General features: G+C 46.9%; 2 protein-coding genes across 3 annotated transcripts; one reads left to right on the forward strand and one right to left on the reverse strand.

Moving 5' to 3' along the window:
• Positions 1-388: 388 nt before the first annotated feature.
• Positions 389-4,715, forward strand: ELOF1 (elongation factor 1). Its single transcript, XM_072602268.1, has 4 exons — positions 389-526; positions 2,462-2,595; positions 3,436-3,506; positions 3,902-4,715. The coding sequence occupies exons 2-4, from the start codon at positions 2,480-2,482 to the stop codon at positions 3,964-3,966; spliced, it is 252 nt and encodes an 83-aa protein (XP_072458369.1). The 5' UTR covers positions 389-526; positions 2,462-2,479; the 3' UTR covers positions 3,967-4,715.
• Positions 4,716-6,740: 2,025 nt separating this feature from the next.
• On the reverse strand, positions 6,741-13,026 carry CNN1 (calponin 1). 2 transcript variants are annotated; one of them, XM_072602266.1, is made up of 7 exons: positions 12,850-13,026; positions 9,300-9,421; positions 8,704-8,770; positions 8,475-8,612; positions 8,278-8,388; positions 7,904-8,050; positions 6,741-7,691 (listed from the first exon to the last, which is right to left on the reverse strand). In XM_072602266.1, exons 1-7 carry the CDS (start codon positions 12,910-12,912, stop codon positions 7,443-7,445), a joined length of 897 nt encoding a protein of 298 aa, XP_072458367.1. In that variant the 5' UTR covers positions 12,913-13,026; the 3' UTR covers positions 6,741-7,442. The 2 variants fall into 2 exon arrangements, with proteins under 2 accessions (XP_072458367.1, XP_072458368.1); XM_072602267.1 differs by lacking the exon at positions 12,850-13,026 and adding an exon at positions 10,717-10,768.
• Positions 13,027-24,007: the final 10,981 nt, after the last annotated feature.

Here is a 24,007-nt window from a genome sequence, read left to right on the forward strand (position 1 = left end):
TTTCTAACGCTAGTCAACAGCCCCTCCCCCCACCTGGGCGGGAAAAGAAACTTCCGGCTCTCAGGACGGAAGCGTAGACTGTGACAGTTGAGGCCAGATGGAGAGAAGGGGGCCTGTTGCGCAGGCGTGTCTCTTCCTTCCTCACGCAAGGTGTGAATCTTTACCGCGCGGACTTATGGGTATCTCCTTTTGCGCACGCGCGAATAGGCGGGCCTACGAGTTTGAAAGCTCCTATTGGCGGCACAGGAAAAAGGGGGTGGTGCCTGGCTCAACTTTCCTCTCATATACCTGTCTTTCTTCCCTCGGCTCGTTCTAGTGCACTCGCATTTGTTGTGTGACTCTTAGCTTCTCCGGAGCTGCAGAAAAGGAAAGGTTTTCGCTTCCGCTTTGGAGTCGGAAATTTGCTGTCTATAGGATCGACGCGGCAGCGATCGAGCTCGGGCGAGAGCTCGGCGAGGCGTTGCTGCTGGAGCGAAGCTCGGCCCAGCTGAACTCGGTTCCTTTCTCCGATCCTTGGGCTTGACAGGTGAGTAACCGGAGGGCGGGGATTCGGGGGGAGACAGGGGACGGATGCGCCCCCGCTGGCGGGGACGAGGAGAGGCGCGGTCCGTGGTTGTTGGCGCAGTTGGGGCCTGGCCTCCTTCCCCAGGGAGGACCCCCGTGGTCACCCGGACTGCGCTCCCAACCCGGGGGACGGCTCCGCGGTGCCGGAGCCCCGGCCTAGTTCCTGAGAGGCTGGGCTTCGGTTGTAAGTATCTTGATGGATGAGAGCTATTGAGAGCCGCCTTCGGGCGGGTTTGCAAGCAGGGAGAGCCGAGCCTGGCCACGTGGACCTGCTTCCTTAGCAACCACGATCACACAACCCGGTTAGACCGGATCAGGGCAGGAAAGGACCTCTAAGATCGTCACCTCCGTTGTCTTCTCCGCTGGGGAAACCGGACCAGAGAGGGAGAGTGACTTACCTGCACAGCTAGGGAGTAGCAAATGGGAATTCTGATTTTCTGACCCCACCCCACCCCATTCCCAGAGCAGTTTTTTTTCTCCCGCCACCAATCGGGCAGTGGGAGGAGACTCTTGTCTTTTGCTTTTTAATAAACCTTTCAATGAAAGGTAGTCACACCAGGACTCACTAAGAGCCTACATATATATCTATATATCTATATCTATATATATGTATAGATATATAGATATGTTAGTAAACACTTAATAAATGTTGACCAACCTAGGGCCTTATGCACAGAGCTTGGAGGAACTCTAACAAGGTAATACAGTAAGCCAGGTAGGACTTTTCACAAATTTTGAAGACTGGGAGAAGGAGGTGGGAATCTTTGTATTGGGAAGAGGGACTTAGAAACAGAGAGGGAACAAGATAGGCCTCCACAAATGGGACAAGGGCTGCTTCTTTTTTCTGACTCAGAAAAGTCTAGACTAGACTGGAAGTGAAGTAATTAAATCTCCTATATTGAGTGATTTTTATGTCATCTTTCTTTGCTCCCATTACCCTTCTCATGGAGAAGGGGAAGGTCCTATTGCTCATTGGGCACCCTGGGCAAACTTCAGCCATCCTCCAGGATGACCTCTCCACACCATCTTTAGTTCCTAGTTCTCTAGGGTAGCTAGGTGTCCATGTGCATAGATAGCTGGCCTGGAGGCTGTAGGTTTTACGTTTGGGAATCCTTGGAGGAGATAGAAGGACTTTGTGAGTTTTCTACAATTGGGATGGTTTTGCTGCAGCCAGTGAGATAGTCTGAAGAGACTTTCAAGGCTTGGAAATTGTGTATTCATACAATTTAAATGGGAAGTGAGGTTAGGGGATATCAAATCCACCTTTCTCATCTTACTGACGGAGGACTGAAGCCCAGAAAAGATAGGTGACTTGCCCAAGGTCAGAGAAGCTAGTGAGTGGCAGATCTGGGATTCTAATCAAGGCCTTCTAACTTTAAATTCAGTACTCTGGGAATGCCTTGGCTTAAGACTCATCAGCTTTGACATCTATGTATTTAACTTAGTTTTCAGCCAAAGAAAGGACCAGATTTTTGACTGCTGAAAAGTTTCTGTTTACCAGAGCACTTTGTGTTTGACCATATGTTATCCACATTGGTTCTCTTGCCCTGGAGCCAAGCCTGTGGAATTTGAACTGGCTTTGATTCTGTCAGGTCCTTGAGGGCTGGACACCTTTTCATTCAATCATTTATAAACCTCTACTGTATACACTGGCACCGTGTTAGGTGATAGGAATATCAAGACAAAAATTAAATCTTTACCCTCAGGATCTTACTTTGTGGGTTGGAATGGCAGACAACTTATGTATGCATACTAGGAGCTGAGCCTTACCACGTGGCTATGCACTTCAGATAACCAAGGGCCCTTTTTGTGGCCTAATTGGCCATTTCCCTCAAAGCTCCTTGAAGAGCCTTTTCCATCTTTCTCCAGTAACAGCAGGAATATTTGTTCTCTCTAGGCCTGCTATTCCAGGAAGATGGGCCGAAGAAAGTCTAAGAGAAAGCCTCCTCCGAAGAAGAAAATGACTGGCACGTTGGAGACCCAGTTCACTTGTCCCTTCTGCAACCATGAGAAGTCTTGTGATGTAAAGATGTGAGTAAGGAGCTAGTGGTCATGGCCATGGGGGTCAGCCGAGAAGGAAGGGTGAGGTCATGACCTTTGGGCTTCGGTGAGCTACTTTCTAGGCAAAGACTCAGAGAATAATAGTGCCTCATTGTTTCCCTCCCCAAAGGAGCTTCCTGCTGAGTTCTGTTGGGGATCTTAGGTTGGACTGACAGCCAAATGCAGTCAGTCACAGTAGATTCCCATTCATTCTCAGCCACTTTCACGTGTTTTGTCTTTTTAACATCAGGAAAACCTCTAACCAATGACCTGATAACTCCTGAAAGCAGGGCTAGTCTCCAGAGAAGAAAGACTAAAAACTGTTGGCTCCTTTAGTTAGCGCATCCCTCCCTTCTGGTAGTTGGGGTCACTGTGGGGCTTGTCATTGCCAGTGACCTTGTGGGCCAAATTATTGGTGTGCACTTAGGGTTAGGGTTTGGGTCCTGCTGGACCCCAGACAGAGTATGGGTCTGTTTGATGGAACAGTCCTGTAAATACCTGGCATACAAGTGACATATTACCCTAGCTCAGGCTGGACAGTTGTTTCATTGGTTACCACCATTCTTTTTCCTTCTGACCCTTAGCCCTCCTCCATCCTTGTTACTAGATCCAGTAGCTTAGGACCCAGCTCTGGTTCCTCCCAGAGGCCAAACTTGGTTCCCCCCAGCAGAGGATCACCAGCCAAGAAATGTACTCAGTACCAGTGATCGCAAGGATTTTGTCAGGAGAGATATATGCTTTGTGGGTGTATACAAATAGATAATACATGGTTTGAAGCACGTCCCTCCATTTGCTTTTGCCTCTTTGCTTATGCGTATGTCTTTATTTCAGGGATCGAGCACGCAACACTGGTGTTATATCCTGCACAGTGTGCTTGGAAGAATTTCAGACACCTATCACGTGTATCCTTCTCGGAAAAGCCTCTTTTCCGAAATGATGTCTTTCCCTAATTGCTAGCCCCTTGGAGCAGCGGGCCAAGTCAGTGGGTGAGAAATTATTTATAGTAGAAGAGAGAAAAGGGTTTAGTTGATGAGAAGCAGTTAGTATATACTCATTCAAGCTTTCTACCCCTACTCCAGGATCCATTGCCCAAATCCCTGCTGTGGACAGGTAAACTCATGCTAGAGATCTTGCAATCTTCGTAGAAGGGTTAGAGGAGAGGTTTGAGTTTTTAGTAGGGGTTAAGCTGTGAGGTAAGTACCATCCACTTGTGGACATCACAGGGGAAATTGGTGCCCTCTGCATGATTCTGACCTGTCCTTCAAGCTGGTGGCCTCCTTGACTTTGGACTCCACAGATCTGTCAGAACCCGTGGATGTATACAGCGACTGGATAGATGCCTGTGAAGCGGCCAATCAGTAGTGGCTTTGAGGACCCGGCCTGCTTGCTGTCAAGGGTGGGCATCCCATTGGGCCCTGAGTAGCTGGAAGACTTTCCTAAGACTATAAAGGAAGTGACTCCTAAGGTTCAATTGTCCCCTCCCTGACCCAGGGTCCACCCCCATCCACCCCCATTGCTTCTCTCCAGAACTGTGGAAGAAGAATGGCTCCCTCTGTAGCACTGGCCTGAGCTAGGCCTCTCCCTATTCCTGAAGTTCTTGGACTGGCATCTGCATTGATTTGTAGGTGGGAGGGGCAGTGGTTGAAGGCATTAAGTTAGGCAGCTGCCATGGGTCTCTGAGGGCGTGGGGCAGATTCCTCTATTCCCCAGACCTCTTGAGACCAGATTTGGCCCTCCCCCCAGGGGAGGTGCAGATACCGTGGCCTTAACATCAGTCAGATGTGGCTGAGTTGTCTCAGAACTCCAGCAGTACCTGGTTTTTGAGCTAGCAACAGTCAGCCAGGTCTGGGGGAAGAGAAGAGCACCAGAGTGGCTCCTGCCACTGGGACATAGCACTTGATTGGTTTTATCCTCTTTCATTTTAACTGTAATCTTTCCTCCCCTTCCTGAAGTGACTTGATTTCAGGCTGTCTAAAAGTCCCTCCTGTCAGTTACTATAAATAATATTGATCTTGCTGAGAAAGATTGGGGTTTGGTGGGTTGAGGGGGTAGGCAGGTGGAGGGAGAGGAACTATCAGTGTCCCTTTAATAAACGACTCTGAAGAATTTTAGTCTGTGTAGTTATTGGCTTCTACTCAATATGGCTGGGGACAGAACTTTCAGGCCACAGAAATCCAAAGCCAGGCACTTGAGCTAGATGGTGGGGGAGGAAGGGAGAGCTTCAGCAATCTCTCAGTAAGATTTTTGCCTCGAGACAGAAGCACCGAAAGCCTTTCTTGCTCCTTACACCGGTTTCTCATGCAGTGCATCAAGTGCTGGCGATCACTGTGTACAGGGCCTTTGCTTTTCTGGTATAACTCACAGCTGCCTTCTTGCCTGGCTTTAGAACCTAAGGCAGATCAGGACAAATGGACAGCAAGCTAATCCTGTCCACGTCACGCTTCTGGTAGCTACCAAGTTTGGTTAAAGGTTCCTTTAAAAGCATACGGTCCATAGGCCAGCTAGCCAATGGACAGAACATAAGCTTAGCTAGAAGGGAATCTCAGTACAACCCTCATTACCCAGAGCCCCATTCCCCCATGCCATTCAGCATCTCCCTATCTCAAACTCCTCGTGTGACTCAGCACCAAGGAGCAGGGATGGTTTCTGTATAAAAAGCACCATCTGAAGCTCCTGGTCAGATGGCTGCCTAAACATCCTACTGAGTCCCAGGGAGAGGGAGGAGGGGACTAGGATGTCTATTGGGTTTGGGCCCAGCTGTTCCCGTTTTCCCATTCCTTGGGGGAGGCAGGCATCTGCCCCTTTCCCCCTCCCAATCTATGTCTTCAGCTCCTCGAGGTTCAGTGCTAATATGGTGCTGTTTTCCCAAGGAGACTCGGATCCTTGGTATGACTTTCTCTATTGGCCTGGGGGCAGGAGAGGCGCCAGGGACCCTTGGCAAGGATTAAGACAAGAGACAGCAAGAGCCAAGACTTCTTGGAATCTGGTTTATTAGGTGGGAGTAGAGGCTGAGTCTGATGTAGATCATCCTCTTTTAACTACCCCCTTTCTTCCCACCATACTTCATCCCTTTCCCTCTTCTGGGACCACGGCTACTGCATCTTTCTCTCCCTCAAGCCCCAAGAACTGGCATACGCCTGGACAATCTGTGTTGCAAGTGAAACCAGTATGTATGTGGCCACAAACCTATTTTCAGTCTTGGAGTACTGATGAAGAGGATACCTTAGGCCACGGGTGGGGAACCTGTGATCTCGAGGCTGCCTGTGGACCCCTGAGCCCTCATGTGTGACCCTTTGATTGAATCTAAACTTCACAGCACAAATCCCCTTAATAAGAGGATTTATTCTGTAAAACTTGGAATCAATCAAAAGGCTGCACCCAAGGACCTCGAGGCCACAGGTTCCCCACTCCTGGCCTGGGTCCTGCACCAATATGGGAAGTATTTGCCTTTGAGTCACTGTCCAACATGTTCCTCCTTACTCATCCTCTCAGACCATAGATTGTCCTGTCAGAGGACCTCTCCCTAGAGAGGAGACCAGACCTTTGTACTTGACCATGGCCTGGCCTGGCCTCATCCCTCTCTTTAAGGGAGAACTTTCTTTTTGCTTTGAATTGGTGTGCCCAGTACTTAGCATAGTAAATTCTTAATAAATGCTACCTTCAAGGGTTGTTATGAGAATCAAGAGTATTTCTAAAATACTTGGTGCATAGCACATAGTAGGTGCTAAATAAATCCTTCCTCTCTCCCTCTCTTTCTCCCTTTCCTTTCCTCCTTCCTTAAATTTTGCTTCTTGGTGATGGAGGTTCCCCAGAAATAAAACTGAAGAGCAAGAAGAAACCTTAGAGATCATCTAATCACTCCCTTTTGTAGCAGAGGTAGAAACTGAAGGTTGACCTGGTGAAGTGACTTGTCCAAAGTCATACAGTAAGGCGATCTAGGATTCACTCAGATCCTTCGACTTCAGATCTCATACTCTTCCCCACCCCCAACTCCCGAATCAAATACACCGACTAGGACATTTGGTGGTGCTCACTCCTGGTTGAGGGTGGATGGGGAAGGGAAGAGAGGAGAAGGTAAATGCAGGGGCCTGTAGGATGCTGGAGCTAGAAATGGAGTAGGCTTTGGGAGCTAAGAGTGGTTTTTGTAGATTTTTATTGTGCTCCAGTGAAATTAAAAAAAGAAAGTGCTCACTTAACAAACGCCTTCAGGAATGCCAGTCAATGCAAAACCGAGTGTGTCCGCTTGGCCTTTTGGCATGCAGTTTGTGCTCACTGCGCTGGGATTGGGAAGGGAGAAGTCCAAGACAAGTTTGCTTTGGGGAGTCAGGGTTGTAAGGATGGGATAAGGAGGGGGAGTCCTCAGGGTAAGGGAGACATACAGCAATTCCATTTCCACTCAGTAGTTTGGATTTCTTGAGGCTTTTCTGTTGGGAGTATTGTCCAGCCTTGTTATATTTGGTGTATTTAAGGTTTCACCTTCACCCCTAGGAAGAGACCTCCTTACTCCTACACTGACCTCTGGGGAAAATGGGGCCTTAGCCCTGAGCAAGAGGCAGGGTGGAAAGCAGACCCAAGAATGCAGCAGGCTCAGGGTGAGGTTTTTTACAGGGGGTCTAAGGAGCAGGGGAAGGAGGAGAGAGCCTCCTTACTTCTCCCTCTGTCTCCCCCTTCTCTTGGCTCCCACAGCCCACTCCCCAAATCCTTATGTCCCCCAGACTATGCACCCTGGCTGGAAGGATACACTCTTGAGGCATGGTGGTAAGGCAGGTTGGGCCTGGTCATTCTTCAGGCCCCTAGAGCAGCTGCTGACTCCCTCCTGGGGTTCTGGGTTGGCACACCTACGCAGAGTTGTAGTAGTTGTGCGAGTGATGATTGTGAGTGGGCTCGTCACCCAACTCCGGGTACTCAGGGGTCAGGCAATACTTGGGATCATACACCTGGCGGGGCAGGCCATACACCGTCATGCCACGCTGGGATGCCCCCTTGTTGCTGCCCATCTGCAGGCTAACGTTGAGTGTGTCACAGTGTTCCATGCCCAGTGTTGGTTCAAAGATCTGCCGCTTGGTCCCAGGGGCTGTCATGCCTGCCTGCAGTGGGAAGGAACAGAATGGCACTTCTAACCTGGGCCAGGTGTGCAGGGCAAGGGCTGGGAGCACCATGTACTCTCCAAGGTGCTCAGAGCCTTGCTTGCCAGTGGAGGGGGCCCTCAAAGACAGTAGGTTTAAGGTGGGGTACTCAAAGCTATGCATTGCATTCTCCCACCTCCCAGATGCCTTTGTGCATTACCTATTTGACTTACCTGGCTAGCACCTTTGTTGGTGCCCATCTGCAGACTAATGGTAGCCTGGTCCAAGGGCTGATCAGTGCCTAGCTTGGGGTCATAAAGGTGGCGGCGGGTACCATATGCTGTCATTCCTTGCTGGCTGGCAAACTTGTTGGTGCCCATCTAGGGAGACACACATCCAGGAGCCTTAGGACAGCAGGTACTGGCCTGGGCATCCTCCCAAGGTACTAACCTTAGTACAGCAGTAGTCTAATCTGGACATGAGCCAGGCAACCAGCCTAGCAAAGTCAGCAGAGTATTGGGGGCAAGAGCAACCCCACCCCCCCAGGCCTTGGGATCACTCCTCCACATTTTCTTGAAGCCCATGGCTACCAGCAGCTCCTACCCACCTGCAGGCCTATAATGTTCCGTCCTTCTTTCAGCTTTTCTGGCAGAAACTTCCTCTCCTGCTTTTCTGCATATTTCACTCCCATATTCACCTTGTTCCCTTTTGTCTTGGCCTGTGGAGATCAAGGCAGTGGGGACTGAGCCGCTGGTCCCTGTTTCCCCCTCCCCCAATTAAAAGCTCCCCTCCGTCACTACTCACCACGCTGGCCAGGGCAATGAGGGTGGATTGCACCTGCGTATGGTTTGTATTCTCAAACAAATCATTGGCCTCAAAGATGTCATGAGGTTTCACTCCGTATTTGGTGATGGCTTTGATGAAGTTTCCGATATTTTCCAACTTAGAAAGATCAGAGAATAGAGAGGTCAGAGAGGAGAAAGGGAGACAAGCAAACTGCTAGGGATTGGAAGAGGACAGTGCTGGGTTGTACCTGGTGCCAGTTCTGGGTGGACTCATTCACCTTCCTCACTGAGCCGGGTTGCAGTTTATTGATAAACCTAAAAGGAACAAAGACTGGTTTGGCCCAGAGCTGTTACAGACTTCAAAGGCCATGTCAAGCAGGATGCTCTCTCTACCACAAGTAGTCATTCTGTTTTCCCTCTAATCCAGGGATTGGGGGCCAGTTATTGAAACCGCTCCATTCTTTTGGATGGCTCTACTTATTAAAAAGTTTTTACTCATTGTGAGCTGAGATTGTCTCCCTTCAGCTTCCTTCCACTCGCTTCTAGTTTGGCCTTCTGTGAGCAAACAAGTCACCACTCGATGACGCTTTGAATACTAGATGGCAGCTTTCATATGCCACCCTACCTCCAATCACCTCCCAGTGTCAAGTAGCTAGTAAGTGGCAGGGTCAGGATTTGATCTCAGGTTCTGGACTCTAAATCTAGGATTCTTTCCACTACATTTCTCAACCAAAGGAAGAGAACAGAATTTCCTACTCAAGGTTGGACATTTGGGGGTGGGGGATCCAACATTCCAAACTAAGGGTCTGCATCATAGAATCCCAGCTAGTTTCCCCATTCTTACTCGCAGAGGATGATTCCATCCTTGAGACCGTCCATGAAGTTGGGACCTATGCGTCTTCCAGTAACCTCCTCAATCCATGCCCGCAGCTCTTGCTCCCGTCGGGGATCGTACTTCTGGGCCAGCTGGGTAGTGGGAGAGAATGGTGAGTGGACTTCTATCCCCTATAACTCCTATGGCCAATGGTGTAAGGAGGTACTAGGAGAGGCGAGAATAGTTGGGTTATATTTGGGATTAGGATGGGCAAAACTGTTAATGTATCCCAGTGTATTCTGGGAGGCAAGACATCTGGGTTCTGTCCTGAGCTGTATTAAAGGCAAGAAGAGCCTAGAATGAAGTGTACCCATTGTGAAAAGGACTCCCCGCCTCCCCCACTCCCACTCCATCCCCTCCCGAAGACTGAAGAGGCCAGTTTACTTTTCTCTTCCCAACTAAGGCAATGCTGTCCCTGGGACCAGGGGCGGGGGGAGGCATTAGGCCAGGACCATGCTCAGCACCTGCCCAGGGGGCCCATTCCAGGAATACCAGAGGTTTGGCATAGGGAAATAGGGAAGGATTGGGCAGAAATGTAAGGAGTGCCCCAGGGGAGGGGAGGAAGTTATTCTTTCAATCCCCTTAACCAAACTTGAGTGCCCCTATTCCCTGATTCTTCCCTTCTCATCCCTTCTTGAGCATGGGTCTTGACAGAGGACCTAATGCAGAAGGCCTGAGCACAGAAGCATCATTTGAGGTCATACCAACCACTGGGTTTCACTGTGCATGTCCTAATTCTGCAGCCTTCCCATTCCTCTTTCCCTGTCTCTCCCTAGGGTTCTCTCTGTGTGTGTGTGTGTTAGTATGCAAGGATAGCTATGTGTCTGGCCATCTTTCTGGGGCTTGTTTTTCTCTACCTTCTCCATCTCCAGTCCTCTGTAACTACATCTCCGGATCTCAGAGTTGAGAAGATCCTGAGAAGTCATTTCCAGTCTTTCAACCAGGAATTCCATAGATGGCTGATAGCTTCTAAGACAGGTGATCCTATGGCAATGCTGGGTTTTGAGGTGTGTTTGTGTGTGTGTGTGTGTGTGTTTGTGTGTGTGTGTGTGAGAGAGAGAGAGACTAACAGACAGAGTATGTAGACATGGTGCCATCATGATCTCACTAGGCTAAACAAGTCCTCTGGCTATCTCAACACCCACTTTGGCCACTAACCTCCCAGGTCCTCCCCCAAGGCTTCTGGACCTGGATAGAGGGAGTAAGAGGGTTGGAAGTAGAAAGCCTGCCCTGAGCACTGCCCCCTTAGTCTCCAACATGCCAGCAGGGGGTGCCCAGTGCCTGATCTGCCCCTGGCAGGGCAGTGGGGTAAGGAGGAGGGGGAGGAAGGATTGGGCCAGATTCCCACAAGAGGGGAGGGGCCTAGCTCTCCATTCTTCCTACTCACCTGGCCTGAGGAGCATCCGTTGCCAGCCTGTACAACGGCCCCTCCCTCTGGTCCCCCAGCCCCCACTTCTCCTCCAGCTCCGGTTTGCTTTATAAAGCAAACCAGCCCTTATATAGAGCTTGGGCCTCCCTGCCCAGCTTCCCCCAGAGCATCCTTATATGGAGAGGCTGCTCTGCCGGGTGCTCCAGGGAGAGAGGGGGTAGTCTGGAGCTGGGTCCCAGTGGGGGATGGGCAGTCCAAGTTCTCCCCCCTCCCCCTCTCTCCCAATTCTGTTATACAGGGAAGAGAGGGGGAGGGGGGAAGACCCCTTATTCCCTGGGGAATCTCCGTTTTCTTGTCTGAGAAGGGAGGAAGTTTAGACAAAATAATTTCTAAGATCCTTTCCTGCTGGTCTGGGATTTTAAAATTCTCCCACCCAGCTAAGACATCAGCCCCACCAGCCAAGATCAATCCTCCTCCCCCCATCCAAGTTTCTTTCTCCAAAGAACTGAGCTTTTCCATCAGAAAAGGAGACAGGGGCTATCAGGAAGAGTGCTGCTCTGTGAGGTTATTTGAGACCCAGGAAGAAAGGTTCCTGGGGGATTTGGAGGATAAACAGGAGTCTACAATGATTGGAAGTCAGTCTGAACTTCTTAAGCCTCCCATGTTCTCTTGTTGGGGGATGGGGTGGAGATGATTCCTGCTAGCCATCATTATCAACAGGTTGGCCTTTCTGGGTATTCCCAGCCACCTGTCATCAAAAACATAGCCAGTCTGTTCTCCTGGGAGTCCAGAACAGGAAAAGCTCAAGCAGGTGACAAGGTGATCTACCTCCTTGGGAGTTTTCTAACCCAGAGCTCTAGAAGAGTTCATGATAACAGTTCAGAACCAAGTATCCAAATAGTCCCAATGCCTCCTAATATCTTCTTGCCTTTTCATTGTCACTCAGAACCTCTGAGATTCAGCTTTGCTCCCCATGTTGGGGTTCGGGGGTCCAGGACTTAATATCTGTCTGATGAGGGATAGTGGAAGAGTTAAAATTTCTCAGTTACTGGTCAAGGCATCTCCCTGCAGGTGGCCCTGGAGCTGAGGGATGCCCTCAGCTGGGGCTGATGGGGGATGCTGAGGGAAAGGATCCTGCCTCTCCTGGACCATTAGTTGTTTGGTACCTCTCCTCCCATGGGGAATCTATCCCCTTCTTCCTTCTTTCACCCACCATACTCTTTAAGATTAACCTTATACAAGAGAATGGGTGTGAAAAGCTGAACTACAGGGTACAAAGTAGGGCACAAAATCCTGTCCTCAGGGGGTAAGGGCTTCTAGGGAGGAGATATTCCCAAGAGGAGTGTTATGAGATTGGTGTTTGAGCAAATCCGGACTCCCTCAAAAGGCCTACTCAGCTGAGGCCCTCTCTCCCTCAGGCACCAGGACCCACCCCACAACCTAGACCCCTCAGACATGTCTTGGACTTCCTGTTCCACTAACCTCTCTTCTCTATCCCCTCCTTCTTACTGCCCATCCAAACTTTCTTTCTCCAGACTCTGGCCCTCTCCCCTGCACCCTTTTCCTGCTCCAGTCCTTCGACGCCTAGGCCTTTGACCCTTCAATCTCTGTCTCCTGTTCCCCTCTGCCCATTCTGCCCTTTCTCCTTCCCCTCCAATCCTTCTCCCCTGACCCTTCCACCCCTCCATCTTCCATCTTGTCCCTTCCACCTTCCAAACCCTCTCCTTTCCTCTCCTCTTCGTCTCACTCAGATCTCATCACTGTTGGGGAGCCCCCATTACTCCTCACTGGCAGGTTTTGGACCAGAAACTTCAGAAGCTAGTGAATGGTGCGGGTAGTTCATTTGGGTGTGGGTAGAAAGATCCAGGGCTTGAGCTGGACAAGAATGACCCTCATTTGGTCTTCAGGACAGTGGCCCTCGTTCCCTGGTCTAGGCCTGGCTCCCTGGATTAGTCTCCTTATTATCCTTCCCTCCAGGTGCCTAGAACCAGAGCGAGTGATGGGGCTGGGGAGTACTGAAGGAGGAGGAAGAAACTCAGAGCCTGGAAGGCAGGAGGTGGGCCTGGGACATGACATTTCTCCCTTGGAGGCTAAGGACTAAGAATCCTACCCTGGGTAAACTGAGCGAGATGATAGAGTTAAGGTAATTACCTTGTTCTTGACCTCAGCCGACAGTCCATAAGCAGGGCCCCGGTTGAAGTGAGCAGTAGACATCCTGGTGGTGCTGCTGCCGGTGGAGGGGAGCCTGGCCTGGGTTTCTCCTGGTGCCTGTCTGCTGCTGCTGCTGCTGCTGCTGAAGTGGCCTCAAATTTTCCCTGCAACTTTTTGAAAGCTGGAACTCTGGGCTTCCCCATATGAGCCCTGGCTGGTTGTCTCATTGGGCCAGAGGACCCACCAATGGCTGAGAAGCAATCCCCCCCTCCCCTTCCCCCACGTCAGCCAGTCCCCCCTCCCCCACCCCACCCCCCTCCCCCAACCCCGTGATGTCAGGCCCCTGGTATTGGGAGCCGATGCAGTCATTGTTTCCACCTTGGTGGGGGGAGGGATGTTGGAGGGGAGGGGAGGCCCGGCTATAGTCATTCTTAGCCCAGAAAGGGGGGTGGGGGGAGTGTGGAAGAGTAACCAGCTGAGAATTCCTGGGGAGGACCTAGCCATTTGGAGACGGGAATAGGGCTGGGGACAGGGACAGTCTGAGACAACAGGCACCATCCCCCCCATAGGCTGGGTTAACCCTATGGATTGCCCATGTCTGGCACTCTGTACTGGGTTTCTGTGTCTATTTGTCTCTCTCTGTGACCGTTCCAGAGATGGAGGTCACTTTATAGTGAGAGACAGAGATGAACTCAGAGATAAACGCTGTCAAAGACTGTCTCTGGGGCAGTTAAGTCCCACCCGAATTTATTAAGCACCTATTCAACATCTTTCCTGCGTTCTAGAAGCTTTGTCTTAGTTGATGAGTTTATATCTCTCTCAATCCCTGTTTTCTCCTGATTCTCTTTCTGTCCCTTTCCTCCTTTTATTCATCCTCCACCCTTTGGGGTTCGAGGACTAAGACCTTCCCATCATTGCCTTCAATTCCTGGGCATCTGTGGATCAGCAGAAAGGGTAAGGGGGAGAATAGGGGAGTAATTGGCCCAAGTCAAGACCCAGGCTCTTTAGGGCCAATTTGGCTTCTGAGTCTTGGGTCCCCCTCAGGCTTCCTGGAAGCTTTCAGCACCCTGGGAGATGGGATGGGGAGGGGACTTTATGTGGTCCCCCCTCCACCTTATAAGGCTCTCCTTTTTCTGCAGAAACACTTGTGGTTTTTTTCCCCTTGGGCAGCTTTTCTCCCCTTCTGGGAATCCTGCCCTTGCATTGGAGAAGGGGGGATGGGAAGCCATGAGTGTTCAGAACAAGGAGAGGGAACTTTCCCTCCAAAGGGATCACCAAGGGAGAGTAGTGGGGTACAGTAGGAAGAACCCTGAATTTGGAGTTGGTCTCCATCCAAATCCCAGCTCTGGCACTGATTAAGCATGAGACTTGGGGCGTGTTACCTCCTTTAGCCTTAGTTTTTCCATCTGTAAATGAAATAGTTGGACTAAAATAGGGTTCTTAGCTTTTTTGTGAGTCATGGACCCCCTTGGCAGTCTGGTGAAGCCTGTGTGTGGACCTCTTCTAAAAATCCTGTTTTGAAATGCATAAAACAAGTACGTAGGGCTACAAAGCAAGCTAAATCCTATTGGAAAACATTTCTCAAAATATCTAAAAACAAGTCCAGGGAATCCTAGGTGAGGAATCCCTAGGTGAGGTCACTAAATTATCTCTAAGGCCACTCCCAACTCTTAGTACTGTGCAAAAGAATGAGAATGAGCCGAAGGAAGGAACTTGGATCGTGTACCAGGGTAAAAGGCTATTCAATCTAAATCCCTTGGACATGATGTCTGTGGGTGACTAACACAGCGTCAGCGTCAGGGCTGTGGGCCATCCTCTCCTCCCTCTCTTCTTTTTGTTGTATGCTTCACCATTTATAGAATGGACCTCTTCAGCTCTGAAGTCACCATCAGCCTGGCTTGGAGGATGTGATCCCTTGAGGCCCCTACTGCCACTACCCCTGGAAAGGCCCACTTTGAGGCCCTCCAGAGTGTCCACCCCCCCTCAGGGAAACCAAGGCCCCCAACCCCAGGACAAAATTGTCTCTTCTTCTACCATGATTGTGGATTCCCTTGCCTCCCAATCGGTCTTCATCTTTAATGAGGATTAGTGGAGGGGGGTTTAGGGATTTCAGCATAATCTGATAAAGCTCTATGAACACTGGGTATAGAGGCCATGTTAGAAAACCTGGAAGACAGCCCTAATTGGTGGGTAGGATGAGAGGTCTTTTGTAGATGTTCACAAGCCTCCCTCTCCACCTGTTTTCTTTTTGGTACAATGGGAAGATGACTGATAGGAAGGGAGAAGAGTGCTAAGTGCTTCCAGTTATGATAATGGGGAGTGGGATGCTGGGAAGGTTGGAGTGATTCACCATCAATGTACATTTAGAACATCTGAGTAATGACCCTCCTTCAGCAATAGGCATTGTCACTTCCATACCACCCCCACTAAGGAACAGGTGGTCACCCTGTCATGGAGTAAGAGGTTTTATCATCTCTTTATAAAGCGATGAATGGGCAAACACACACACACACACACATCCCTCTTGTCTTTGGTTCTAAAAGGGCTCATTACATTGTTCCCAGGCAAGGAGAAAGAAAGAGGTGACAAGCTGGGGTCACAGATCAGACCAGCTAGAAGGGCCCAGGCCTTGCCCCCAAGTCTAGAACTGTAAGCTACTTACTTCATTACCTTTATGGCTTGAGGATAGACGAGTCACCTAACCTCTCTCTGGGCCTCAGTTTCTCCACCTGCAAAATGATCCAACAAGCATTTATTTGTGAAGGGCACTATGGTAGGACCTGGGGACACCAATTCAAAATGGAAACAAGTTCCTGGCCTCAGAGAGCTTATATTCTAGTTGGGGAATGAGCTCTAATTTTTTTTCTATTTGAAATTTTATCTAACTTTAAATTCTTCTTCACCTCTCTCTGTTGACATGTGTGATATTTATGTTGTCCAACTCATAATTTTTAAAACTGCAAGGGACCTTAGCAATCACATAACATAGTCTGATCCCTTCAGTTTCATTTCTTTTTTTGGTTTGTTTATTTGTTTGTTTTAGTCTGGACCTGTGATTTCACTGTGATAGGAAACTGTCAGTATGGAAACTTCTCCCATTGATAGAGGTCTGCAATTCATCCCCTACTTACCGTCTAAGAGGGTCACCAAAAGGTTAACAGATTCACCTATGACCACACAGCTGGTCTAAGACTGGACTGGAATCCAGGTCTTTCCTGACTCTAAGACCCATTCTCTATCTCTTAAGAGTTTAGTTGTCTTGCAGCAAGATCACCTAGTTTGCAAGTAGCAATGTCACTATTTGAACCCAGAACCCGTGTAAGCTCCTCAAAAGCAGAGTCTAAGTAATATTTATAGTTGTGTCCCCTCCAGGACCCTTCCCCTACCCCCAATCTCTTTAAACAGACTTGGTCTGATCTTGGGGCCTGGCCCAAATATTCTCCTTTTCCCAGAGTTTACTCCAGGAAATCTCTGAATACCATTTAGGTCTACAAATGGTATATAAAAGGCTCCTCAGATCCCCTACAAGTATTAAAGGTGGCAAATGCATTTAACCAGTGTAGAGTAGTCTTTATTTTATCCCTCAATAAGACATGCAGAATGCAGAGAATACAAAGGACTCAGGAGCCCATAAACAAGTTCAGAACACACATTAAACCACTCATAATAGCTCATAAACTATCAAAAGAATTTTTTTCCACCAGGGTCCTAAATTCCTCCATACCAGAAGCTCCTGCCTGTGGTTTAGACTCCAAAGGAATATTTAGTTGAGGTCCCTGGTGGGGTTACCCTACAATATTCAGGTGTGTCCCTCTTCCCACAGGAGAGAATGTATTATCCTTCCCCTAGCTCCCCAGATTCATTGGACCATCTTTGCTTTCTGTGTAGATTTTTTTCTGGACCTAGTAGTCTTAGACTATTCCCCCTGGAAGGGAAATTTGGTGCTGTTGGATCACTTGACTTTCCAGATGACCTTCACTGTCTGCATAGCTACCTTTAATAGCAGAGTACAAATTCCAGGCCCTTTGGTCCTCTATATTGTGGCTTTTGGTCCCTTGCCACTGTTCTGCCCAGTACCAGTAGCCAGATTCATGATCCTCTTCTCTGTCTCTAAGGCTCTGTCTTAAGGCTAGATTCTAGGACTCTTCTTATGCTTGGGTTTGCTGCAAAGGTAACCTCTAATACTGGTATTGCCCAGGAAATCTCTCTTCTCTGGCTAGGACAGATTTCTGAATTATGCCTGTGAAATTCCCCTCCCCGCCCCCCCACCTTCTACAACTAAAGGCAAAGGTCCAGAAACAACTTGATCTGGGAACTTCCCTTTCAGGCTACTCAGGCAAGAATATGTCTGCCTTGCCATGTGCTTCTGCAAAGCTGCTCTTAGGTAGCAACTATTGTGCTTTCCAGAACGTCCCAGAAGAAAAGGGAAGGAAAAGAGGTGTGATGACTATCTTTTAAGGATCTTCCCATAAGAGTCTAATTGCTCCAGGCAGAACTAATCTGTCACAGTGTCATTCCCCATCAATTAAACAGATCCTTCATCAAACCAATGAAGTCTTCATGGAAGTAGGCCGAGCCTTGCAGACTTAATCAGTTGAATTTAGCGTTCTCAACAAAGTTCCAGTGGATATATTCTTCACTCTTTCTAGAAAAATGCAATCAAGAAGTTGAAAAGTTCATCTTGGTTAAAAATTTCCTTTATCAACTCCCTGCATTGGTGTTTCTAGCTCCTAGCACTATGTCTTACACATAGGAGATGCTAAATATGTGACCCCTTTTATCCCTTGTGGCCCTTTTCCTCGTGCCCCTGGGTTGTATGGCCCAAACACTACCTTCCTGACATTTATAGAAAGAGGGTATTTTATTATACTACTTATCCAGCAAGGGAGTATAAAATATTGTCCCTCAGGAGGCATCTACTTGATCCACCAAGCCCATGGTCTTGTCAGAGTCCCTCTAGTCCATGAGTTGGATGAGTGAATGAATGACAAAAGTATTTATTAAGCACTTGTGATGTGCTGGGCTTTGTGCTAAGAGTTAGGGATATAACTGAAGAAGTAAAATGATCTCTGCCCTCAAGGAATTTATGTTCTAATGGGGAACACCTCTACACATGGTAGAGGAATCCAGGGAAGGGAATGTCAGAGTATGGATGTTGAACTGATCCACAGGAGAGTCAATTGACAGGTCCTTTCCAAGAATGATGGTATTATGACAGAACTGACTTGATGAGTAAGCCCAGACCAAGAGGTAAAAGGTGGAATGGTGGAAAAATAGGAAGTGACAAGGTTGATGGCAAGATAGCTGGGATGGTTGAATATGAAGCATAGTCTAATATGGTGGTCTGCAGTCAGCTCTACACAGTAGACTAATTGAGTTTGTACTCGCCAATCAAGACAGCCCAGGGTAGAAGTTCTAAAGTTGGATGGATTACCACTTCCAGGAACTAGGAGATATTTTCTGGAAGTCCCTCATAGAGGTGCTGGTTCAGGCATGGAGAAACAGGGAGGATGCCAAGATGGTCAGAGAGAATGGCCTTCTGAAAAGACTGTAGGATTCCCATTTTAATATTCCTCCAGCATTTCCCCCAGGCCACTGGTCTTGCTCAGACATTATCTAGGGAAGCAGCTCCTGTGGTGAAGCCAGTCGTTGCCAACTTCCAGCCAACTGCCACGCACACGGGAGCAAAACCAGCCTAGATGAAGTAGCAAAGTACCCCGAGGGAGACACAGTAGATAGCATGGGCCCTGAAGCGCCAATCATCACTATCACCACCTTGACCACCATCTCCCTCAGACCCTGAGCTCGAGAATTTGAGTGATGATAATATAATGATAACAAACATTTATATAATACTTACTATGTGTCAGAAATCTTTATAATAATAATCACCTTATAATTATGATCTCATTTGAGCCTAACAACCACTCTGGGAAGTAGGTGCTATTATTATCCCCATTTTTAGTGCTTGTCCAGAGCCACAAAGATAATAATTCCTCTGAAGCCAGGTTTGAACTCAGATCTTTCTGACTCAGTGCTCTTTCCACTGCACCACAGTTGCTTCTAATATAATAGTAATAGCATCTATACCTGTAGTTATATCTATCTATCTAAACTAATCTAATGTCATATAAAAAAGAACATCAGTGTCTCTCAGATCACCAGATCTGCTTCCAGCCTGGATGCTCCCTACCCCTGTCATCACTGATTTTTTTTCACCACCTTCATCATCACCACCAGCAATAACTACTGATTAACTAACACCAACAGGCAGATGAGCAGAGGAAACATGGGAGTAATAGTCCACCCCCCAGCCCCAGACTGCCCACTGCTGTCAGTCCAGCCATCACATGGGGAATGGACCAGCCCTCTTCACCAACTGCCAGCCAATGGCCATGCAGGGGACAGACATGCCAACCTAGTTGAAGCAGCAGAACATGTGCCACCCAAGTCAAATCTCCACTCCCACCTTGACTACCATCTCCCCTCAGACCCTGATGGAGGCAGCCCAGAACCCTCAACCCACAAGGTTTTGGAATAGTCATGTTTCCAGTCCAGTTCCCAAAGCCATCATCCCGGGAAGCCGTCCCATGAAGAGGCAGTCTGTCCATTGCTTCTTGCGTTGCCACAGCCACAGCTCCAGGAAAGAAAGTTTTTGTCATTAAAGTCTTTGACACTGTCAAATGATTCAGCATCAGAAATGAACAGTTAGATCAGTTGAAATACCATTAATGAAGAAACGTTTCCTTCTGCTTTGCCTTTGTACCTTGAGAACTATGGAATCTTTCCATATAAATTGTAGCTAAATCTTTCCATATGTAGTCTTCACCATTAGAAAGTGAGATCCAGGGTCTATCTTTATTTTCTAATTGTATCTCCCCGGTGCTTAGCACAGTTCTGTGTAATAAGTACTCAATTAATTGACCACCAGAGGGCACTCAACTGGCAAATCTACAAATTGAACTAGTTAATGAATGGATGATAAAATATTGATCAAGTCCCTGCTAGGTGCCAGGAACTGTGCTAAGGGCTGGAGATACAAATATGAGCAAACAAGGTAGTCCCTGTCCTCAGTGAGCTTATATTCTAATAAGGAAAGACCACACATAAAGGGGAGCTAGAAGGGAGTTGGTGATTTGGAAATGGCCAAAAAGCATTACAGAGGCCTGGTCAGATAAGGTGAAAACTCACCTAACAGTGCTCAAAGTTCCAGAGCTAGAGAACAAGGTTCAGTAGAAGGAGAATAAAGAGAATGAAGACGATGGTCCTTGGAGGTCTGGTTCTAAACAAAATTAAGGGGAAAATTCAGCTATAAAAGTGAGTCCCAAACTTCATGTAAAAGGTATAAAGGAAGAGAGTGTATTTGGTACACCACCTGAGGATCACAGAATATAATAGGTAAGGGATTCTAACAGTGAGAGAAATCAGTCTTCCTTTCAACTCACCATTCTGATAGAGTAAAAATAAATGGTTATCTTGGGACCTACTTTCTGTCTTGCTACATTATCTGGATTGCCCCCTAGAGGGCTGATCTTTGGTAATCACATTTTGGGACTCTACATCATGGAAGCCTGGAAGATCAAAATCCAGGGCATTAGCCACTCACTGCCCATAAGATGATCAGGAAGTCTAACTCTTGAGAGCAACAGAAGAAAGAAGCAGGATACAGATGCCACACTCCTCTCTTCTATTTTATGGCTCCCTGTTCATTGTAAGCACATGTTCCCCAAGATCCCCTGAGAGGAGAGGAAGGGATACATCCTGCTATGTGCACCAGAATCATCAGAAATGTCATTCTCTCTATCCTGAGTCATCACCATCTTGGGCCAAGGCCAAGTGAAGAATAAAAGTTAAAAAGCGATAAGGGGGGAAAGTGAGAATGCAAGTTGTATGGAAGTTTGTGTTATTGAATTATTCCTAAGGACACCCTGGTACAGAGGCAAGCCCAGTACCAAGCTACTGGAGCTTCTCTGGAGAGCTTATTATTTGTCTCAGAGGCAATGGGGAGCCCATTGTCAGCTTTATTTCATGTGACTACCGACACTCTATAGCTCAGCCAAATTAGACTCCTAGCTATTCCCCAAATTTGACGTGGCAAGTCACTTGAGTTGTGCAGACTTTATTTGGTGCCTGTTATGTGCCAGGCACCCTGTGCTAGGGGCTGGAGATACAAAGACCAAAAAAACCACCCCTGTCCTCAAGGAGCTTACATTTTCCTGGAAGATACGATATGTGTATAAAATAAGCACAATCTAAGATAAACTGAGGGAGTGAAAGGAATGATCCCTGATGACTGCGCAGACAGCTTGGGGGAGACAGCATGTGAACTGAACCTTGAAGAAGGCAAAGATGCAGAGAACCAGGGTTGAGTGCAAAGCAGACAAGGGGATAGTCTGCAATAAGTTACGAAGGGAGTGTTAAGGTGGAGGAACAGCTAACAGGCCAGCTTGGCTAGAACTGGGCCTTCATGAAGGGACTAGTTCAGTGATTTTTCAGTCATGTTGGACTCTTCCCATCTTGGCAAAGATATTGGAGTAGTTTGCCATTTCATCCTCCAACTCATTTTATAGATGAGGAAACTGAGGCAAACAGGGTGAAGTGACTTGCCCAGTGTCACACAGGTCTGTCTGAAGCCAGATTTGAACTTGGGAAGATGCGTCTTCCTGGGTCTAAGCCTAGGGCTCTATCTACTCCCTAGCAGCTGCCCCATTTCACATTGCTGCACTTCTGTTCGCTATATAGGACATCTTGTCACTTGTTTCCATGCCCTTGGGTTTAAACATACACACATACACACATACAAATAACCCAAAGAATGATATATATTTTTATATATGTATGTTTATTTTTATTCTGAATTTAATAAACACCAAATAAGATGTGCATTTCTGCATATAAACTAGAACAGAAAAAGAGGATTATACATGAAATCACAAATCTCTATTACATACAGCTTGTTTTTCCTTTTAAGTGTTAAATTGAACAAATAACTTTCAAAACTCTCTGTCTGGCCTGTTTTTCTGATTTTTTTGTGCATTTAAAAATGCTTCTTTTCATTCTTTTCTTTTGGCAACTCTATTGATAGCTCTTCTCCTTTATTTCAGCCCCCTGCCTCTCCCTCCCCAAAACCTGTCCTCCCAAAAAAACAAAAGCCTGTAACAAATATGTCTAGTCAAGCAAAACAAATTTCCACATTGTTCATATCCAAAAAGTCTATGTCTTATTCTGCACCCTAAATCTATCATCTCTCTGTCAGGAGGTAGGTAGCATACTTCCATCATGAAGCCTCTGAAATCTTGGCTGGTTATTGTGTTGATCAGAGCTCTTACACCTTTCAAAGTTGTTTTTCTTTGCGTTGGTGTTAATATACAAATTGTTCTCCCCATTCTCCTAATTTTACTCAGCATTAAAATTCATACAAATCTTCCTAGGCTTCTCTGAAGCTGTTCCTTCACCATTTTTATAGTGTAATAATATTTTATTACATTCATATACCATAATTTGTTCAGCCAGTTCATAGCTAATGGTCAACCTCTCAGTTTCCAGTTTTTTACCACTACAAAAGGAGTTGTTATAAATATTTTTGTATATGAGTCCTTTTCCTCCTTCTTTGATCTCTGGTATATAGGCCTAGTAGTGAGTGCTATTACTAAAAAAGCATAAACTGTTTAGTAACATTTCCCCCCAAGTCTTAAATATCTTTTCCCAATTACATGTAAAAACAAGTTTTAACATTCATTTCTTAAAATTTTGATTTCCAAATTCTCTCCTTCCCTTCCCCCTCATTGAGAAGATAAGAAATTGATATAGGTTATAAATGCGCAGTTGTACAAAACGTATTTCCTGTTAGTTATGTTGTGAAAGAAAACATAGACCAGACCAAACCAAATAGAACAAGAAAATTAAAGAAAGTTCTTAAAAAGTATGCTTTGACCTGCATTCAAATTCCATTAGTTTTTTTCTCTGGAGGTGGATGGCATTTTTCATCATGAGTCTTTTGGAATTCTTAGAGCATTATACTGCTGAGAATAGCTAAGTCATTCATTGGTGATCATTGTACTTTAGTAACTTTCTAAAAATAGTTACAAAATACCTTCTAGAATAGCTGGGCCAATTCACAGCCCCACCAGTAGTGTACTGATATATGTTTTCTGAAGCCCTTCCAACATTTGTCATTTTCCATTTTTGGCAAGTTTGCTGATCTGATAGGTATGAGGTAAAACCTCAGAATTGCTTTAATTGTATTTCTCTAATTATTAGTGATTTGGTGTATGTGTGTGTGTGTGTGTGTGTGTGTGTGTGTGTGTGTATGTTTCATATATCTATTGATAGCTTAGATTTCTTCCTTATAAAAGTTTGTGTTAGGGCAGCCAGGTCTCAGAGTGGATAGAGCCTTGGCTCTAGAGTCAGGAAGATCTGAGTTCAAATCTGGCCTCTGACACTGGCTTTGTGATCCTGGGCAGGTCACTTAACCCTGATTGCCTCAGGAAAAAGAAAAACTTCCTGTTCATATCCTTTACCCATTTATCAATTGGGGAATGGTTCTTATTCTTACAAATTTGAATTAGTTCCTCATGTATCTGGGATATCAGACCCTTATTGGGGAAACATGCTACAAAGATTCTTCTCCCCGCCCCCCCGTTCCCCCCTCCCCCCCGCCATTGTCTATTTTCCTTCTAATTCTATCTGCATTGGTTTTCTTTTTACAAAAACATTCTTTTTGTGTGTGATCAAAATTGTCTATTTAATCTTCTATAATTCTCTCTTTTCCGTTTGGTCATGAACTCTTCCCTTGTATATAGATTTGAAAGGTAACTTCTTTGCTCCTCTAATTTGTTTATAATGTTACCCTTTATGTCTACGTCATGTATCTATTTGGACTTGGCATAAGATGAGAGATGTCAGTCTATCCTTAAGCTGTTTTCCATTTTTCCCAGAGGTCTTTTTCAAATAGTGAGTTCTTTCCCCAGCAGCTGGAATCTTTGGGTGTATCCAACACTTTGCTACTGTGTTCATTTGCGTTATACGTTGCTTACTTAATCTGTTCTACTGATCGACCTATTTATTTCTTAACCCGTATCAAATCATTTTTGATGATTACTGCTTTGTAGCATAGTAGGAGATCTGGTACTGGTAGATCCCCTTCCTTCCCACGTCT

This window comes from Notamacropus eugenii, chromosome 4 (genome assembly GCF_028372415.1).
Source record: "Notamacropus eugenii isolate mMacEug1 chromosome 4, mMacEug1.pri_v2, whole genome shotgun sequence".
NCBI lineage: Eukaryota > Metazoa > Chordata > Mammalia > Diprotodontia > Macropodidae > Notamacropus > Notamacropus eugenii.

What these genes read in the sequence shown, in the direction of transcription:
- ELOF1 (XM_072602268.1), top strand. Translation starts at nt 2,480, where the DNA reads ATGGGCCGAAGAAAGTCTAAGAGAAAGCCTCCTCCGAAGAAGAAAATG. An exon ending in AAGTCTTGTGATGTAAAGAT is followed by an intron (nt 2,596 to 3,435) that starts GTGAGTAAGGAG and finishes TCTTTATTTCAG; the next exon opens with GGATCGAGCACGCAACACTG. An exon ending in ATTTCAGACACCTATCACGT is followed by an intron (nt 3,507 to 3,901) that starts GTATCCTTCTCG and finishes TGGACTCCACAG; the next exon opens with ATCTGTCAGAACCCGTGGAT.
- CNN1 (XM_072602266.1), bottom strand. Translation starts at nt 12,912, where the DNA reads ATGTCTACTGCTCACTTCAACCGGGGCCCTGCTTATGGACTGTCGGCT. An exon ending in GATGGAATCATCCTCTGCGA is followed by an intron (nt 8,771 to 9,299) that starts GTAAGAATGGGG and finishes TGTTCCTTTTAG; the next exon opens with GTTTATCAATAAACTGCAAC. An exon ending in CCAACAAAGGTGCTAGCCAG is followed by an intron (nt 7,692 to 7,903) that starts GTAAGTCAAATA and finishes TTCCCACTGCAG; the next exon opens with GCAGGCATGACAGCCCCTGG.